The following is a 20,260-nucleotide window of genomic DNA, read 5'->3' as shown; positions in this document are numbered from 1 at the left end:
TATTCTCATAGTAATTGAAATACAGCAAAGATGAAGTTGTGTGAATCGAAAAAAACTCAAATAATAAACAAATGTATTCCATTTTTTCTAAAGGTCCGTATTAAACACATGCCACAGTGTATTTTACCTCTGTGTGATCGGATTCTGCAGTGGTGGCTGGTGGATTTTTATTTTCGATAGGACCAGCCAATCAGTTTCAGAAAACATCCTTGAATGATTTAATGCAAAAGAGGTATCAAACAAGCATTATTACTTTACAGTTAAATATTTAACATTTATTCCAACAGTTTAACATAATAAAGACATTTTAATCAAACCATTCAGTGTATATATATACGCAATGGAGTTTATCGCAGCGGTCAACCAGCCTCCACTTCCAAACACAGTCAGGCCCAAAACACGGCTTTAGCACGTAGCTAACTAGCTAGTTAAACCTCGCGGTGTAACATCTCTACAGTGTTGTATGTTTTCCTCTTTCATGACGGCCCGTTGTCTAATTGTGAGATCCGGCTGATCTGGGTCCAGCTGTTTTACCTTTAGTTTCTCCAGCAAAGTTCTTCTCTCGCACCCGAGTTCGGGTCGGGTCTTCTTGAAAGGACACTGCCGGTGGTCGCTGCTGTTGTTTAAACGGCACGTCAGAATCTCGCCCTGATGAGAGCGCAAGGTAGCGCGAGCCCAAACCTCAATGTATTTTAGGACGCTAAAATGATAATGTCACTCATTGACTTTATCAGTGATTGGCTAACTGCTTCTTAGACCCGCCGCTTTGGGACCTGGCCTGAGCCCATGAGACATGCGGAGAGGACGTGCAAGAAAAGCATATATTTTGCGCAGATGTTATTTCACAAATATTACTCAGACTATTCCATGTTTTAAAAAACACAGACGATTTTCAAAATGTATTGTTAATATAATAAAAAAATATATTTTCTTTTTTTGTGGCTCAAGTTGGGGCCACTCCCCATGGCCCTCTAGGGACCAGCCACAACGGCTGCAATTAGCATAATTCCTATGACTCACATCTAGTATTATGAATTACTGTTCAACTTAGCATTAGATTCTAGTCCCTCAAATTCCACCATGATGACTATGGGGCGCCGTTTGTAAAATGTTGCACGTTCTAAAATCCTGTGCAGTTTTCGTACATTTAGCGTTATCACATGAATAAAAAAAGCAGGAAAATATTCACATGTCACTTTTTCAAACATTTAGAGACAAAATCTTGTATATACATGCAACAACTTTTCCAAGTACAATGTTTGGCAGTAACACAAAGTTGTTAAATCATGAATGTTAAATGTAAATGTACATGTTAAATATAAATGTTAAATATAAATGTTAAATCTAAATGTAATTGTTAAATCTAAATGTAAATGTTAAAAATAAATCTAGTGTGTGGACATGCAGTTAGTGCAGGAAGCGTTTCTTCGTTGCCGGCGGCGTTGTTGATGAGTATTTGTGTGTGTCTTTCACTACCCTTATCATGCGAGCGCTCATCTTGGACAGCTTTTATATGATCGCCTTTGTTTTGTAAACAAAAATTCCAAAAATCTTTGTTATTGCATAGTTGCACGTAATTCTATAGAAAAATGTTTTTTTTTTAAAGAAAGAAATATCAAACAAACTCAGTATTTGCATAGTTGCATGTCATTTTATAAGAAAATGGCAATACATTTTTATTTTGAAAAATTTGTAATCAATATTTCACGATTTTTTTTGCACACAGGGCTCATTCACTGTACTAATGTTTTTATAAGCCCTCTGAGGCAAATTTGTAATTTTCAATTTTGGGCTATACAAAATGAAATGAATGGAATAATGAGAGATGATGTTCATGGAAAGCAAGATATATTAAAGTTACTCCCCGGAAGGTTTCAATGGTGAATAAACAACAAATTTTGAAATTTAAAGTTGATAGTTGGCTCTGAGAACAGCATTCTTGAAGCGTCACATTATGTTCATCAATTGATGATGTTCGCCAAGTCTTGTGTAAGCTGTTGTTTTGAAGGTCAAACATGAACTCCGAATCTCAAACTTCCGAGGCAAAATAGACATTCTTTTAAAGTGTGGGTGTTGTTTTTACTTTGAAATTCTGTCTGAGAAGGAGACTGTACTTCCCCTTGAGTTGATGTTGTGACAGCTCTGTATGCAATGCCTCGGATGATATGGCACTATGTGCAATACCAAAATAGAGCTTGGTATCTTGTTTCTCTAAAAGACTGGCACAGGTTCCTCAATCACTCGCTCAGTGTACAGTATTCGGGTTTCCTGCCAGCAAGTCTGCAGCATGGAAGGACTCAACTCCTCTGTCGTCCCGTCTAACATCTCCTCTGATGGACATCCACCTCTTGCCACCTGGGTCTCCACTAGGCTGATCCCTGCATTGGTGCTGTCCCTCTGCTTCCTGCTCGGAGTACCTGGAAACATCGCTGTGATCATCCTCAGACCAAACTGGCAGCACCTGTCCAGTCTGAGCCAGAGTTTGATGCTGAATTTGGCCATATCAGATCTGCTCTGCCTGGTCACCCTGCCCCTGTGGATTTACACTTTGCTGTACAACTGGACCTTGGGCCTGGTGACCTGTAAGCTCTTGACATATGTGATGTACTGCAGCCTTTATGGCAGCCTGCTGACGGTGACGGCGCTGAGTGTCCAGCGCTACCTACAGGTGGTGAAGCTGCAGAAAATCTTCAGTCAGGTTGGAAGGAAGAGGATGCTGGTCCTCCTGTGGCTGACTGCGATGATCCTGTCCGTCCCTTCTTTAGTGATTCGACAGCTGATCACCGAAGACCACTTGATCACCTGTGGTCCTCACTACTCCTCCCCGGGCCAGCAGGTGGCTGTGCTGCTGATAGAGTCTCTGCCGGGGTTTGTTTCAATAATTGTTGTGGGATTTTCATACATCAGCCTCCACATAAAAGTAAACGAGGCAGCGCTCTTCAACAACCCACAGACGACCCGTCTGGTCACAAGTATCATCGTGACCTTTTTTGTGCTATGGATGCCGTATCACATCACAAATATGCTCATTGTTGGAGCTATTTCACGCAACGATGACAACATGTTGAAGTCTGGTATGTACATCCAAAGCATTGTTGGAGCACTTGTTTTTGTAAATAGCTTCATGAATCCACTCCTTTATGCATTTGCTTCTGGAAACATGTGCACTGTGTGCAAAAAAAGGGAACATGGATACTGTTGTTAATAAAGAAGCTCCCATGTTGTAAGTCTTATTGCAGAATAAACTACAGGAAAGAGTGCAGAACTTTGATGACGATAGTGAAGATTGAGAAATTTTTGAATTGTGTGTATCCGCTTACCTTAACAACATTGGGGGAACCGCACATGCCCATCTCGAACAAACTAAAACCTTTGTATTATTTGCTACTCTGCAATTTAAATGATGAAATCCAAAAGGTGCAGAAAGTTTTACTGAAATACTTTCAGATCCTTTAAATATACTAAAGACGTGTTTCTTCACTCCTCTTTGTGTTTTGTCGTTCTGTATTATCAGTGATGAAAATAAATTCCGACTTGCAACCTTTATCACTCACGTGATCGAGTTCCTTTTAATTCCGTGTCATTGTGGCTCGTGGAGGTGAAGTATGAGTTGGGCGTTGATTGTGTGGTGCGGTCCTAGATCGTAAATTGTCGTTGGTAATTTGACAAATCTCATGTGCAGCCTGCAAAGTTATTCTGTGTGTATTTTTCTGACTTTTTCACAAACTAATAATAAAAGGTATTGAGAAAAACAATCCCTTGTGTGCTGGTTGGTCCTCAGCTAGATGAAATAAATAGGCAAACAGTCAAAAGATCAACTTGTAACCTGCACACACTTTAATAAAAGGCTCAATCACCGTATTACTGGTGTCATGCTGAGAGATAATGTTCGTGGAAAGCAAGATCAATTAGTTAGTAAGTTATTCACCAACAGGTTTCTATTGTAAACAAACAACGCAATTTGATTTTAGCATTAAAGCTTTTCATGATATTCATCAGTATATGAAGTATGCCAAGTCCATGCCATGTGCAAAACAAAGAAAGAATCACCATGAATTTACTTAATTTGTTCCTCTTTTGACACTTTAAAAGGTTTACATCCTGTTCCATTAAACAAATACACAGTTCCCCTTGTAGCTCGTTCAGTGCGCAGTACAACAGATACCAGATGCCAGCAAGTCTGCAGAATGAACTCAACTCTTCTTTTCCCTCTAACATCTCTTCCTCGAGTGGAGATCCACCTCTTACTACCTGGTTCTGCACTAGTCTGATCCCCGCGTTGGTGCTGTCCCTCTGCTTCCTGCTCGGAGTACCTGGAAACATCGCTGTGATCATCCTCAGACCAAACTGGCAGCACCTGTCCAGTCTGAGCCAGAGTTTGATGCTGAATTTGGCCATATCAGATCTGCTCTGCCTGATCACCCTGCCCCTGTGGATTTACATGTTGCTGTACAGCTGGACCTTCGGCCTGGTGACCTGTAAGCTCCTGACATATGTGGTGTACTGCAGCCTTTATGGCAGCGTGCTGACCGTGACGGCGCTGAGTGTCCAGCGCTACCTACAGGTGGTGAAGCTGCAGAAAATCTTCAGCCAGGTTGGAAGGAAGAGGATGCTGGTCCTCCTGTGGCTGACTGCGATGATCCTGTCCGTCCCTCCTTCAGTGTTTCGGCAGCTGACCACTGAAGACCACTTGACCACCTGCAGTTCTCACTTCTCCTCCACGGACCAGCAGGTGGCTGTGCTGCTGATAGATTCTCTGCTGGGGTTTGTTTCAATAATTGTTGTGGTATTTTCATACATCAGCGTGCACAGAAAAGTGAACGAGGCAGCGCTCTTCAACAACCCACAGACGACCCGACTGGTCATAAGTATCATTGTGACCTTTTTTGTGCTATGGATGCCGTATCTCATCACAAATATGCTCATTGTTGCAGCTCGTCCACGCAACGATGACAACATGTTGAAGTCTGGCACGTACAGCAGGAGAATAAGTAGAACACTTGTATTTGTAAATAGCTTCATGAATCCACTCCTTTATGCATTTGCTTCCAGAAACATCTGCACTGTGTGCAAAAAAAGTGGAACTTAGATACTTAGGTTAATGTAGAAGCTTGCCGTTTAGTATATACCAAAAAACAAATATATGTGATGTCATTGACTTGTTTATGATCAGAGATTTTTTGAACTATAATGAAATACATTTTGAATTTCAATAATTTATATATTTTTTACATCCAATATCTTTCCTCAAATCAACTGTGAGCTGACCAAAACTTGTCTTTGGACAGAGATGTTGAACAGATGTTTAAAAAAAATACATATTGTTTTTTTGGAGGTTATTACTGAGGGCATCGTTCTTTCTCCCTCATTCCCTCCTGCATGTGAGTCCAAATGAATCACAATAAAAGACAAATACACTGATCAAAACTACCCTCACGTTTCATCACTTATCTCTATTCTGATTTTGTCGACTTGCTGTTTGAAAATTCAACATTCTTATTTGTTTTCACTATACATCATTCATTTCAACGAGAAATTGTAGAATTCAACATTTTTATTTGTTTATACTCATTTTGACAACAAAATGGGTTGGTGGCATACAGATTTCTATTCATCATCAGACACAATAATAATACAAGATTGTATGAACATCCCGTATATGACAACACGTATATGGTGTGTTGTGTAGAGTAGATTTAGTATTTCTTTAACATGAAGTAAAATGAAGAAAATTAAAGTTGGTTTTACTCATTTTTATTGGAGCAATAATTGTCTTATCCTTCACATAATTGCAATGTTAGTTTAATTATGTGTTTTGCTCTTGTTGTACATTTAAGAATAAGAGCTGGGGTCTTAAAACTATAGTAAGGTGTGACTTGCCAGAGGCAGTGGGTAAACACTTTAAATCTTGGTTGACATTTTATGTTGTAAATTAAATTAAGTCCTTATGTCCACACCCTTATAATATGTAAATAAAATTGCATAATCCCTCGTCCCGTAGCATTGATGTTGGTTTTAAAGCCAGCAGAAGGCGCAGGGGCTCCGTTTCCAAACAATAAACCACTCAACAGTGAGGATTTTATACTTTAAATCAGGGGTCTCAGACTCAAAGGACCTGGGGGCCGCTGGAGGCAGCATCTGGGTGAGGCTGGGCCGCATCAGGTGTTCAAAGTTCAGTTCACAAATTTTAAAATGAACTGGTTCAGTTCATAGTTCAAACAAAATATTTGAACTAAGTTCACAGTTCAGTTCTTTTTTTCCATATGTTGCTGCAAGCTATTATTTTTCTAAATTATTGCCACAGCCCATATAGATTCACAGACAGCACTTATTTTCTCAGTTTTAACACTGAAGCTATGCATCAGATTAAATCTTCATATCCAATTTTGAATCCTTATCCAACCAGGGTTTACATTAGCATTGAGGGGACAGCATTTGAGACCAAAAATATGCGTAAAATAATAAATACTTCGTACCCAAAGTATTTAGTCACTTCTTGCATATTTTTCATCAACAAGCCGACGACGGTCAGCAGCAGTTCCTGCACATGAGGACATGTCTCCCTGAGATGATTCTGTGAGTGACGGCTGCCTGTTGCATGTGAGACCTGGTAGCCCCGCCCACCCAGTCAATGCGTGCAAGCAGGCGGAACACTGAGTGCGCTTTTTTAATAAAACGTTTTAAATAAGGAATAAAAACACGACAGTTATCATTAAGGTGCAAATGTTTGCAAAGAAAGGTCAGATTCCTCCCATCATCACCGACCTTGTCAGTAACTTCATAAAACTCATTTAAATTATTATACGCCGCCTCTTTGCTACACGCAGCTGTCGCCTTCTTTTTTTTTGATGACGCATGCGCGGTGCGACGCTGGTGGCTGGTGTTGCCAGATCGGGTGTTTGTTCCGCTACTTATTAAGGCGCGTTTACCGTGTGTTTTCTATAGAAATCTGGCATCCTATTTGAACAACGTTAACCTGAAAGAACGCGCCGTTCATAGACACCAGAATGAACGAGTTCACAGTGACGTTCATCGGGCGTTAATACAGTACGTTCAGTTCACGTTCGCCCAAAATATGAACGAGTTCATGAACTATTGTTGAATGAACGCGTTCAGGCACAACACTGAGCCTAAATAAGTCCCACTGCATTGTAAGTGGCACGTGTGCGCTGTTTTTTGTGTGTTTTGTTTTTATATGCGCTGTCACATGTATTTAGCGTTCCGGCACCTTGTGATTTACAAATGAAGCACTGGAAACATCATGACCTGCGCGAAAGAGGGCGGAAAACTATGAATTACAACCTCCTGCTCTCTCTCTCTTTCTCTCTCTCTCTCTCTCTCTCTCTCACAAACACACATACACAACCCCGCCCCCCATGCCACTCACATGCATGCCGCATTCACCGGGCAGGCACACAGTAGGAAACCAGACCATCATAACGTTGTCCCACACAGCAGCTAACAGCGGGGTTGCTACAATACAAAACTCGCGGGCCGCACCAACATTAAACTTTCAAAATCAAGGTGAGGGCCACAAAATATCTTCCAGAGGGCCGCAATTGGCCCGCAGGCATCGAGTTTGAGACCCCTGCTTTGAAATCAACAGTCTGCAATTTAATTAATTCAATATACAGTTAACATCGTTATTACAACATAGATCAATTCTTGTAAAAAATAAGATCAAAATCATTAATTGAAATAAAAGACAAAGTCACACAAAAAGCATAAGATTTTTAAATGATACAGAGAGCAAATTTTTCACTTTAGTTTAAAAAGAATTGGCAAGCAAAACAAATATCTCTTCCTACCTTACAACCATAAAAAAAACATCCACAAATCTTCCTGTAAATGTTTTATATGACATCAATAGAAGTTCGCCGAGTCTTCTGTCAGCTGCTCTTTTGAAAGTGGAAAGTGAATTATTTTAAGAAGTATTTTAAAATGTAGGTGTTGCTTTTCTCAGAAATTAGGAGTCTTGGCTGATTCACTCAAGCGGATGTGGTTGCACCTCTGCTTGCAGAACAAAAATGTGTGAAAATGTCATAGATAATGGCGCTATTTGAGGTTAATTTTATTAGTTTAGCTTTTAACACATAAAAGGGGGACTTCTTGTTCCTCTGACAGACTAGCACAGTTTCCACTCACAACTCGTTCAGAGGACAGTATAACAGAGACCAGATACCAGCGAGTCTGCAGAATGGAAGAGTTCAACTCCTTTGTTGTCCCGCCTAACATCTCCTCATCTGATAAACATCCACTTTTTGTCGCCTGGGTCTCCATCAGGCTGATCCCTGCGTTGGTGCTGTCCCTCTGCTTCCTGCTCGGAGTACCTGGAAACATCGCTGTGATCATCCTCAGACCAAACTGGCAGCACCTGTCCAGTGTGAGCCAGAGTTTGATGCTGAATTTGGCCATATCAGATCTGCTCTGCCTGGTCACCCTGCCCCTGTGGATTTACATGTTGCGAGGCAGCGCTCTTCAACAACCCACAGACGACCCGTCTGGTCACGAGTATCATCGTGACCTTTTTTGTGCTATGGATGCCGTATCTCATCACAAATATGCTCATGGTTGCAGCTATTTCACGCAACAACGACATGTGGGACTCTCTCATGTACAGCCAAAGCATTGTGAGAGCACTTGTTTTTGTAAATAGCTTCATGAACCCCCTCCTTTATGCATTTGCTTCTGGAAACATGTGCACTGTGTGCAAAAAAAGGGAACATGGATACTGTTGTTAATAAAGAAGCTCCCATGTTGAAAGTCATACCATAGATCAACGTATTATTGACAGAATACCAGAAAAGAGCAAAGAGAACTTTGATGACGGTAGTTTCAAACTTGAATGCTGAAATCCAAAATGAGTCGAGAGTTTTACGGATATTCTTTCAGATCTTTTAAATATACTTAAGACCTGTTTCTCCACTCTTGTTTGTCTTTTGTCTTTCCGTGTTATCAGTGATGAATAAAAATCCTGACTTCCAACCTTCACCCTTTGTCACTCCTGGGGCCGAGTTCCTTTTTATTCTGTGTAATTGTGGTGCGTGGAGGTGAAGTATGAGATGGGCTTTGTGTGTGTTAGACGGTCCTAGATGGTAGCTTGTCATTGGTAATTTGCAAAATTTTAATTTGCGGCCTGCAAATGTATTGTTTGTGTATTTTGTTGATTGTTTCAAAGTCAATAAAGGTATTCTTGAGGAAAATAATCCCTTGCGTGCTGGTTGGTTCTCAGCTAGATGTGTAGAAAAGTGATTTAAAAAAGTCAAGCAAAGAGTCAAAAGATTGACTTGTGAATAATAGATGCACACACTTTAATCAAAGGCTCAATCACCGTATTACTGTTATCATGCTGAGAGATGATGATGGAATACAGGATTAATCAATTTACACAAAAGGTTTAATTTGTAATTAAACAACACTTCAGGTGATATTCATAAGTATATGAAGTTTACAGATTCTTCCGTCAGCTGCTGTTTTCACAGTTAAAAGTGAACTCAGAATCTTAAACATTCTTTTAAGGTGCGGGTGGTGCAAAATCAGTTGTGGCATACAGATTTCTGTTCATCATCAAACACAATAATAATACAAGATTGTATGAACATCCCATATATGACAACACATATATGGTGTGTTGTGTAGAGTACACTTAGTATTTCTTTAACATGAAGTAATAAAGAAAAGTAAAGTTTGTTTTACTAATTTTTAATAGAGCAATCATTTTCTTATCCTTCTCATTATTACAGTGTTAGTTTAATTAAGTGTTTTGCTCTTGTTGTTACAGTTAAGAATAACAGCTGGTGTGTTAAAACATTAGCAAGGTGTGACTTGCCAGAGGCAGTGGGTAAACAGTTTTAATTTTGGGGACATTTTATTTGTAATGTCCTTATAATATGTGAAGAAAAAAAAGTTCTATTACAAACAATGGGAGCGCGACAGATGCCTCAACATAACACAAAATTGTCAACACATTCTGATTTCAGATTGCCAAAATATCCCAAACAGCACAACATTCATGTTTTTTTGCAGCCAAGACGCATAACCTCTCGAGAAGGGTTATTGGCTGTTTAAGTGCATTGAGGAAGTGAACTTTGTATGGACATGACTACGACCGCAGTCGGCACTCACACCTGTACTCTGCACGCACACTTGCTTTTTTCCATTAAGCTTCTGGGTCCTTTTTTCTACCAAAGAACTTTCAACTTTCAAAAAGTTGAGAACTGCTCCTAATACTCTTTAGTTATACACACAGGCCCAGACGGGCCCCCAAAGAGCAGTCAAACCTCTTCACAGAGCTCTGGATCTCCATGGATCCAGTGACAGATCTGCGCATATTTGGCTGGGGTGATCCTCACTGCGACGTTGAAGTCCCTCCGCCCACCTCCCTCCGCCTCCACCCAGCGGTGGCCTGAAAACACCCCAACCACCCTCCGCTGCCACTTCCCTTTCCCGCCGCCCTTTCCCACTTCCTGCCTCAGGCGCAGGTAAACACCTGCACCTGCGGCGCCCGGCTGAGCGTCACAGCGCTGGTACATCAAGTGGTCCGACTGGTCGGACACCGAACAAAACCGGTAAACCACCTTCTCGTCGCCGCTCCCATCCGGCGGGCTTTTGTCAGCGTCATAGCCCGAGAAGTGGACCCGTGCAGGGGGGCCTTCAGAGGGGGCCACTCCGAGCACCATGTGCTTTTTCCCGAGGGGCCGCTTGAGCTCCAGGAGAGCGTAATCGTAGTCGGCGGACACCGAGCGCGTGGAGCTGCTGCCGTGGATCCATCCTTGAGGGACTCTAGTCCGTCTGACCCGGGCCCAACGGAAGGCGGGCCGCTTCCCGGGCTCAGCACTACGCGGCACACGGGTGGTGCTTTTCGGTTTCCCTGCTGCTCCTTCTCCCTTGAGGCCTCCAGCGCTACCACGACCGGCTTCATCCTCCCCCTCGTGGTTCCCTCCCCCGCGCCTCCTGCCTTTGCCTCCCCGTCTCCCCGTCAGCGCATCTCCATCCAGGCTATTCGGCTCCTCCCTTTCCTCCTGGATCCGTTCCTCAGCTCTCTGCCCTGCTTCTTTCCTGCCGCCCTTCCGCCTCCCTCCTCTCCTCCCACCCGTCGTCCTCAGCTGCATCACCCCTACTCTGAGGCTTCTGGTACCCTCCAGGTAGTCCCTCCCATTGTGGATGCAGTGTGCCGCTGTCAGCACGTGTTTGGGGGATATTAGGACTCCGGAGCAGCCCGTGGAGAGGCGCACGGCGGTAGAGAAAGGGTAGTTTGTGATGAAACGCGAATCAGAGATGACAAATCGCCCATCCGCCCCATAAACCTGTCGTCTTGTGCGGACGCGAGCTGGCGAACGGGCCGGCGGCCCCGCAGAGGTCTTGTTAAAGCCTTGCAAACTGACATCCGTGCGAGTGCGCGCGCCGTTGGCGTGCATGGTCTCATATCCCAGAGTCCTCTCTTGCTCGCTGCGGTCCAGGGGCGGCAGGCTGCTTTGGCACTCTATACCGCAGAGTGTCTCTGGCCAGCTTCTCTCCTCCTCCTCCTCCTGCCGGCTGAACCCAGGCGTCCCCAGAGGCTCTGTGTGCGTGTCCAGCAGCACCGGGAGGCGCTGCCTGGTCCACCTGTGCACCCGGCTGTCCTCATCTTCACCCGAAGCTCCGGAGAGGGTCAGGGCTGCTGCACAGAGCAGCACACACGGAGAGAGATTGAATTGCATCCTACTGAGAAGAACAAAGAGAACCCAAGATGAAAATAAAATATCATCTAATGACATCTATTTGTTTACCAGGTGGAGAAAGACATTCTATGCATGTTCCCACGCAGGGCCGGGTCTAGGCAGGGGCAAGAGGGGGCCTGGCCCCCTCAAATAAATGTTGTACCCCCTCAAACTAAATTTGTCAATTAGACATGGTAAAAGGTGCTGGAGCACAATGCCCCCTCAAGATTTGTGGCTGCCACCCTCATACATGCCTGTCTAGACCCGGCCCTGTTCCCACGTCTCAAACTTGTAGCATTGATGCTGGTTTTAAAGCCAGCAGAGGGCGCAGAAACTCAGTTTCCAAACAATAAGCCAAATGAACTGCAATTTAATTCATTAAATATACAGTTCAAAAAGCTGGCAATGCTTTTATTACAACATAGATCAGTTCTTTTAAAACATAAGGTTTTCTGATCTTATTGTTCCCACCCAAAATCATTAGTTGTGACCATAACATAAAATAAGCAAACATTTTGAAAGAATACAGAGAGCTAATATTTCACTTTAGTTTGAGAAGAATTGACAAGCAAAACAGATGTCTATTCCTACCTCACAACAATTAAAAAAAACATCCCCAAAACTTCCAGAGAATTTGACATCAATAAAAAAAACTCTACATACAAAAACGGCTCCCAGCTGCAGTGCGAGGAGCAGCTTTGTGCAGGATCCTCATAGAGCTCCACATCCCACTCTGATGCAGGAAGAAGCAACGAGGACACCAGCACAAAGGGGAAGTCCACCAGGAGGGGGCAAGCATGAATGAAGGTTTTAATTATGTGATGACAAAGCATTTTTGGGCCAACGTGCAGCCTGGTGGAGAGAGTTTAAAGTGTTCTTTGCCGTTTCTGCAATCATTGTTGAAACAGTGATGTTTAGAAGGTTATGCATTTATATTGAGTTATTTACAAAGAGATTTACCAACAAAACCCTTTCTTCAAGAGTGTCTATCTGGGGCTTTGATTTAAAGAATCAAAGAGCTAAAATCCTAGGACGTCAGATCATTCGCGATGGAGTTTGAGAGGTCTGGCCTTTTATCATTAAACAGGATCTTTGTATCTCGTTCCTGTTTGGATTTATCAAAAGTGAACATCCTGTTCCTTAAATGCACAGTTTCCCCTCATAACTCTGAGGACAGTTTAACAGATACCAGCGAGTCTGCAGAATGGAAGAACTCAACTCCTCTTTTGTCCCGTCTAACATCTCCTCATCTGATAAACATCCACTTTTTGTCGCCTGGGTCCCCATCAGGCTGATCCCTGCGTTGGTGCTGTCCCTCTGCTTCCTGCTCGGAGTACCTGGAAACATCGCTGTGATCATCCTCAGACCAAACTGGCAGCACATGTCCAGTCTGAGCCAGAGTTTGATGCTGAATTTGGCCATATCGGATCTGCTCTGCCTGATCACCCTGCCCCTGTGGATTTACACTTTGCTGTACAGCTGGACCTTGGGCCTGGTGACCTGTAAGCTCCTGACATATGTGGTGTACTGCAGCCTTTATGGCAGCGTGCTGACCGTGACGGCGCTGAGTGTCCAGCGCTACCTACAGGTGGTGAAGCTGCAGAAAATATTCAGTCAGTTTGGAAGGAAGAGGATGCTGGTCCTCCTGTGGCTGACTGCGATGATCCTGTCCGTCCCTTCTTCAGTGTTTCGACGGCTGACCGCTGAAGACCAGTGGACCACCTGCGATCATGACTACTCCTCGGACCAGCAGATGGCTGTGCTGCTGACGGAGTCTCTGTCGGGGTTGGTTTCAATAATTATTGTGGGATTTTCATACATCAGCCTCCACATAAAAGTGAACGAGGCAGCCTTCTTCAACAACCCACAGACGACCCGTCTGGTCACGAGTATCATCGTGACATTTTTTGTGCTATGGATGCCGTATCTCATCACAAATATGCTCATGGTTGCAGCTATTTCACGCAACAACGAGATTTGGGACTCTCTCATGTACAGCCAAAGCATTGTGAGAGCACTTGTTTTTGTAAATAGCTTCATGAACCCCCTCCTTTATGCATTTGCTTCTGGAAACATGTGCACTGTGTGCAAAAAAAGGGAACATGGATACTGTTGTTAATAAAGAAGCTTCCATGTTGAAAGTCTTACCATAGATACACGTATTAGTACCAAAAAAGGGCAAAGAGAACGTTGATGACTGTTGTGAAGATTGAGAAATAAATTAATTGTGTGTATCTGCTTACGTTAAACTACATTGGAGGAACCGCACATTCCCGTCTAGACTAAACTAAAACCTCAATACGATTTGCTACACAGTTTCTAACTTGAATGCTGAAATCCAAAATGTGTAGAGTTTTACGGAAATACTTTCAGATCCTTTAAACATACTTAAGACCTGTTTCTCCACTCTTGTTTGCATTTGTTTTTCCGTGTTATCAGTGATGAATAAAAATCCTGACATCCAACCTTCACCCTTTGTCACTCCTGGGGCCGAGTTCCTTTTTATTCTGTGAGTCTTCCGTCAGCTGCTGTTTTCAAGGTTAAAAGTGAACTCAGAATCTTAAACATTCTTTTCAGGTGCGGGGTGGTGCTTTTACTTTGAAATTCATTCAGAAAATTAGTCTAAACTTCCCTTGAGTTGATGATGTGACAGGTCTGTATTTAGGAAAATACTATGTTAAATATCTCAGATGATGATATTTGTTGACTGTTTCAAAGTCAATAAAGGTATTCTTGAGGAAAATAATCCCTTGTGTGCTGGTTGGTTCTCAGCTAGAGAACCAAATAGCTTATGAAACCAAAATGGAGGTTATGAAACTGGGGTAAAATGTTAGTTCCTTAGCAGCAAAAAGTTAATTTGTACCTCGTTCCTGTTTGGGTACAACAAAGGTGAACCTCCTGTTCCTCAGTTTCCCTCATAACTCGTTCAGAGGACAGTATAACAGATACAGGCGAGTCTGCAGAATGGAAGAACTCAACTCCTCTGTCGTCCCGTCTAACATCTCCTCTGATGGAGATCCACCTCTTGCCACCTGGTTCTGCATCAGGCTGATCCCTGCGTTGGTGCTGTCCCTCTGCTTCCTGCTCGGAGTACCTGGAAACATCGCTGTGATCATCCTCAGACCAAACTGGCAGCACATGTCCAGTCTGAGCCAGAGTTTGATGCTGAATTTGGCCATATCAGATCTGCTCTGCCTGGTCACCCTGCCCCTGTGGATTTACACTTTGCTGTACAGCTGGACCTTGGGCCTGGTGACCTGTAAGCTCCTGACATATGTGGTGTACTGCAGCCTTTATGGCAGCGTGCTGACCGTGACGGCGCTGAGTGTCCAGCGCTACCTACAGGTGGTGAAGCTGCAGAAAATATTCAGCCAGGTTGGAAGGAAGAGGATGCTGGTCCTCCTGTGGCTGACTGCGATGATCCTGTCCGTCCCTGCTTTAGTGATTCGAGAGCTGACCACTGAATACCACTGGACCAGCTGCAGTTCTCACTACTCCTCCACGGACCAGCTGGTGGCTGTGCTGCTGATAGAGTCTCTGCCGGGGTTTGTTTCAATAATTATTGTGGTATTTTCATACATCAGCGTGCACAGAAAAGTGAACGAGGCAGCGTTCTTCAACAATCCACAGACGACCTGACTGGTCACAAGTATCATCGTGACCTTTTTTGTGCTATGGATGCCGTATCACATCACAAATATGCTCATGGTTGCAGCTATTTCACGCAACGATGACAACATGTTGAAGTCTTGCACGTACAGCCGGACAATAAGTAGAGCACTTGTATTTGTGAATAGCTTTATGAATCCACTCCTTTATGCATTTGCTTCTAGAAAAATCTCCAATGCGTGCAAAACAAGGGGAACTTAGATACTTTGGGCGGAAGACTGCCGTTCAAGGAAATCTAATATTATTAAATACAAATACTAGTGAGGTCATTGGCTTGATATTTTGAGAAACAACATAATTTTTTTTTTTTTTGGGATCTATAACAAAAAGCAATATGAAGTTTATTCATTTTTTACATTATCCATCATCTTTCCTCAAATCAACTGTGAGCTGACCACAACTGTTCGTTGGACAGAGCTGTTAAAACAGAGCTGTTAAAACAGATGTTTTGTAAACAAAATTAATCAAGGAAATGTACAGACTTTGCAAGTAAATACTTTTTTTGGTCATAATTTAGGTCTAATTTTCTTATACTTCATCATACATATACTGTTTGTGTATTAGATTGTCCACAAGATTTTCAGTCAGATGAAACAAGAGTTTGTAGCATAAATACCAGACCCGTTGGGACGCAGCTGGTAAGGCTGTCAAAGAGCTATAAAAAAGTACTGAAGAAAACGTAATCCTCAGCTAATAATTATTTGTTGAGCACAAGTATTATGGCAAGTAGTAGGCAAAATGCATATAGTAGGAATATTTTAAGAAGCTCATTATATGTTTTTTATGTAATTAACAACTGTCCAAATAAATGTAGTGTGGTAAAATGTTTAATATTCTCATAGTAATTGAAATACAGCAAAGATGAAGTTGTGTGAATCGAAAAAAACTCAAATAATAAACAAATGTATTCCATTTTTTCTAAAGGTCCGTATTAAACACATGCCACAGTGGATTTTACCTCTGTGTGATCGGATTCTGCAGTGGTGGCTGGTGGATTTTTATTTTCGATAGGACCAGCCAATCAGTTTCAGAAAACATCCTTGAATGATTTAATGCAAAAGAGGTATCAAACAAGCATTATTACTTTACAGTTAAATATTTAACATTTATTCCAACAGTTTAACATAATAAAGACATTTTAATCAAACCATTCAGTGTATATATATACGCAATGGAGTTTATCGCAGCGGTCAACCAGCCTCCACTTCCAAACACAGTCAGGCCCAAAACACGGCTTTAGCACGTAGCTAACTAGCTAGTTAAACCTCGCGGTGTAACATCTCTACAGTGTTGTATGTTTTCCTCTTTCATGACGGCCCGTTGTCTAATTGTGAGATCCGGCTGATCTGGGTCCAGCTGTTTTACCTTTAGTTTCTCCAGCAAAGTTCTTCTCTCGCACCCGAGTTCGGGTCGGGTCTTCTTGAAAGGACACTGCCGGTGGTCGCTGCTGTTGTTTAAACGGCACGTCAGAATCTCGCCCTGATGAGAGCGCAAGGTAGCGCGAGCCCAAACCTCAATGTATTTTAGGACGCTAAAATGATAATGTCACTCATTGACTTTATCAGTGATTGGCTAACTGCTTCTTAGACCCGCCGCTTTGGGACCTGGCCTGAGCCCATGAGACATGCGGAGAGGACGTGCAAGAAAAGCATATATTTTGCGCAGATGTTATTTCACAAATATTACTCAGACTATTCCATGTTTTAAAAAACACAGACGATTTTCAAAATGTATTGTTAATATAATAAAAAAATATATTTTCTTTTTTTGTGGCTCAAGTTGGGGCCACTCCCCATGGCCCTCTAGGGACCAGCCACAACGGGTGCAATTAGCATAATTCCTATGACTCACATCTAGTATTATGAATTATTGTTCAACTTAGCATTAGATTCTAGTCCCTCAAATTCCACCATGATGACTATGGGGCGCCGTTTGTAAAATGTTGCACGTTCTAAAATCCTGTGCAGTTTTCGTACATTTAGCGTTATTACATGAATTAAAAAAGCAGGAAAATATTCACATGTCACTTTTTCAAACATTTAGAGACAAAATCTTGTAAATACATGCAACAACTTTTCCAAGTACAATGTTTGGCAGTAACACAAAGTTGTTAAATAATAAATGTTAAATGTAAATGTACATGTTAAATATAAATGTTAAATATAAAATGTTAAATATAAATGTAATTGTTAAATCTAAATGTAAATGTTAAAAATAAATCTAGTGTGTGGACATGCAGTTAGTGCAGGAAGCGTTTCTTCGTTGCCGGCGGCGTTGTTGATGTGTGTTTGTGTGTGTCTTTCACTACCCTTATCATGCGAGCGCTCAGCTTGGACAGCTTTTATATGATCGCCTTTGTTTTGTAAACAAAAATTCCAAAAATCTTTGTTATTGCATAGTTGCACATAATTCTATAGAAAAATGTTTTTTTAAAGAAAGAAATATCAAACAAACTCAGTATTTGCATAGTTTTATGTCATTTTATAAGAAAATGGCAATACATTTTTATTTTGAAAAATTTGTAATCAATATTTCATTTCACACAATGAAAAACGATTTTTTTTGCACACAAGGCGCATTCACTGTACTAATGTTTTTATAAGCCCTCTGAGGCAAATTTGTAATTTTCAATTTTGGGCTATACAAAATGAAATGAATGGAATAATGAGAGATGATGTTCATGGAAAGCAAGATGTATTAAAGTTACTCCCCGGAAGGTTTCAATGGTGAATAAACAACAAATTTTGAAATTCAAAGTTCATAGTTGGCTCTGAGAACAGCATTCTTGAAGCGTCACATGATGTTCATCAATTGATGATGTTCGCCAAGTCTTGTGTAAGCTGTTGTTTTGAAGGTAAAACATGGACTCCGAATCTCAAACTTCCGAGGCAAAATAGACATTCTTTTAAAGTGTGGGTGTTGTTTTTACTCTGAAATTCTGTCTGAGAAGAAGACTGTACTTCCCCTTGAGTTGATGTGACACCTCTGTATGCAATGCCTCGGATACCAAAATAGAGCTTGACATCTTGTTTCTCTAAAAGACTGGCACAGGTTCCTCAATCACTCGCTCAGTGTACAGTATTCGGGTTTCCTGCCAGCGAGTCTGCAGAATGGAAGAACTCAACTCCTCTGTCGTCCCGTCTAACATCTCCTCTGATGGACATCCACCTCTTGCCACCTGGGTCTCCACTAGTCTGATCCCTGCGTTGGTGCTGTCCCTCTGCTTCCTGCTCGGAGTACCTGGAAACATTGCTGTGATCATCCTCAGACCAAACTGGCAGCACCTGTCCAGTGTGAGCCAGAGTTTGATGCTGAATTTGGCCATATCAGATCTGCTCTGCCTGGTCACCCTGCCCCTGTGGATTTACACTTTGCTGTACAGCTGGACCTTGGGCCTGGTGACCTGTAAGCTCCTGACATATGTGGTGTACTGCAGCCTTTATGGCAGCCTGCTGACGGTGACGGCGCTGAGTGTCCAGCGCTACCTACAGGTGGTGAAGCTGCAGAAAATCTTCAGTCAGGTTGGAAGGAAGAGGATGCTGGTCCTCCTGTGGCTGACTGCGATGATCCTGTCCGTCCCTTCTTTAGTGATTCGACAGCTGATCACCGAAGACCACTTGATCACCTGTGGTCCTCACTACTCCTCCCCGGGCCAGCAGGTGGCTGTGCTGCTGATAGAGTCTCTGCCGGGGTTTGTTTCAATAATTGTTGTGGGATTTTCATACATCAGCCTCCACATAAAAGTAAACGAGGCAGCGCTCTTCAACAACCCACAGACGACCCGTCTGGTCACAAGTATCATCGTGACCTTTTTTGTGCTATGGATGCCGTATCACATCACAAATATGCTCATTGTTGGAGCTATTTCACGCAACGATGACAACATGTTGAAGTCTGGTATGTACATCCAAAGCATTGTTGGAGCACTTGTTTTTGTAAATAGCTTCATGAATCCACTCCTTTATGCATTTGCTTCTGGAAACATGTGCACTGTGTGCAAAAAAAGGGAACATGGATACTGTTGTTAATAAAGAAGCTCCCATGTTGTAAGTCTTATTGCAGAATAAACTACAGGAAAGAGTGCAGAACTTTGATGACGATAGTGAAGATTGAGAAATTTTTGAATTGTGTGTATCCGCTTACCTTAACAACATTGGGGGAACCGCACATGCCCATCTCGAACAAACTAAAACCTTTGTATTATTTGCTACTCTGCAATTTAAATGATGAAATCCAAAAGGTGCAGAAAGTTTTACTGAAATACTTTCAGATCCTTTAAATATACTAAAGACGTGTTTCTTCACTCCTCTTTGTGTTTTGTCGTTCTGTATTATCAGTGATGAAAATAAATTCCGACTTGCAACCTTTATCACTCACGTGATCGAGTTCCTTTTAATTCCGTGTCATTGTGGCTCGTGGAGGTGAAGTATGAGTTGGGCGTTGATTGTGTGGTGCGGTCCTAGATCGTAAATTGTCGTTGGTAATTTGACAAATCTCATGTGCAGCCTGCAAAGTTATTCTGTGTGTATTTTTCTGACTTTTTCACAAACTAATAATAAAAGGTATTGAGAAAAACAATCCCTTGTGTGCTGGTTGGTCCTCAGCTAGATGAAATAAATAGGCAAACAGTCAAAAGATCAACTTGTAACCTGCACACACTTTAATAAAAGGCTCAATCACCGTATTACTGGTGTCATGCTGAGAGATAATGTTCGTGGAAAGCAAGATCAATTAGTTAGTAAGTTATTCACCAACAGGTTTCTATTGTAAACAAACAACGCAATTTGATTTTAGCATTAAAGCTTTTCATGATATTCATCAGTATATGAAGTATGCCAAGTCCATGCCATGTGCAAAACAAAGAAAGAATCACCATGAATTTACTTAATTTG

The 20,260-nt window shown here is 42.1% G+C and overlaps 5 protein-coding genes and 1 pseudogene across 5 annotated transcripts; 5 read left to right on the top strand and 1 right to left on the bottom strand.

The window, feature by feature from the left end:
- Window positions 1-2,173: 2,173 nt before the first annotated feature.
- On the top strand, window positions 2,174-3,580 carry LOC119195298 (leukotriene B4 receptor 1-like). The gene is made up of 2 exons (XM_062559781.1): window positions 2,174-2,198; window positions 2,250-3,580. Exons 1-2 carry the CDS (start codon window positions 2,174-2,176, stop codon window positions 3,203-3,205), a joined length of 981 nt encoding a protein of 326 aa, XP_062415765.1. The 3' UTR covers window positions 3,206-3,580.
- Window positions 3,581-4,168: 588 nt separating this feature from the next.
- On the top strand, window positions 4,169-5,089 carry LOC119195297 (leukotriene B4 receptor 1-like). Its single transcript, XM_037450131.2, has one exon. The coding sequence runs from the start codon at window positions 4,169-4,171 to the stop codon at window positions 5,087-5,089; it is 921 nt and encodes a 306-aa protein (XP_037306028.2).
- Window positions 5,090-9,526: 4,437 nt separating this feature from the next.
- On the bottom strand, window positions 9,527-11,699 carry LOC119195295 (serine protease 23-like). Its single transcript, XM_062559780.1, has one exon. The coding sequence runs from the start codon at window positions 11,697-11,699 to the stop codon at window positions 10,275-10,277; it is 1,425 nt and encodes a 474-aa protein (XP_062415764.1). The 3' UTR covers window positions 9,527-10,274.
- A 1,049-nt stretch (window positions 11,700-12,748) lies between these two features.
- On the top strand, window positions 12,749-13,818 carry LOC134107848 (leukotriene B4 receptor 1-like). The gene is made up of 2 exons (XM_062559779.1): window positions 12,749-12,762; window positions 12,885-13,818. Exons 1-2 carry the CDS (start codon window positions 12,749-12,751, stop codon window positions 13,816-13,818), a joined length of 948 nt encoding a protein of 315 aa, XP_062415763.1.
- An 845-nt stretch (window positions 13,819-14,663) lies between these two features.
- On the top strand, window positions 14,664-15,569 carry LOC134107847 (leukotriene B4 receptor 1-like; annotated as a pseudogene).
- A 2,616-nt stretch (window positions 15,570-18,185) lies between these two features.
- Window positions 18,186-19,665, top strand: LOC134107846 (leukotriene B4 receptor 1-like). The gene is made up of 2 exons (XM_062559778.1): window positions 18,186-18,203; window positions 18,410-19,665. Exons 1-2 carry the CDS (start codon window positions 18,186-18,188, stop codon window positions 19,394-19,396), a joined length of 1,005 nt encoding a protein of 334 aa, XP_062415762.1. The 3' UTR covers window positions 19,397-19,665.
- Window positions 19,666-20,260: the final 595 nt, after the last annotated feature.

Source organism: Pungitius pungitius, chromosome 20, assembly GCF_949316345.1.
Source record: "Pungitius pungitius chromosome 20, fPunPun2.1, whole genome shotgun sequence".
NCBI classification, from domain to species: Eukaryota; Metazoa; Chordata; class Actinopteri; order Perciformes; family Gasterosteidae; genus Pungitius; species Pungitius pungitius.
The sequence above is the reverse complement of the archived record's forward strand: the minus strand, read 5'-3'. Positions and strand labels throughout refer to the sequence as shown.

Bases quoted from the DNA above. Each gene is read 5' to 3' on its own strand.
- LOC119195297 (XM_037450131.2), top strand. From the start codon at position 4,169: ATGCCAGCAAGTCTGCAGAATGAACTCAACTCTTCTTTTCCCTCTAAC.
- LOC119195298 (XM_062559781.1), top strand. From the start codon at position 2,174: ATGTGCAATACCAAAATAGAGCTTG. The intron at 2,199-2,249 runs GTATCTTGTTTC...TCACTCGCTCAG, and splicing joins CAATACCAAAATAGAGCTTG to TGTACAGTATTCGGGTTTCC.
- LOC119195295 (XM_062559780.1), bottom strand. From the start codon at position 11,699: ATGCAATTCAATCTCTCTCCGTGTGTGCTGCTCTGTGCAGCAGCCCTG.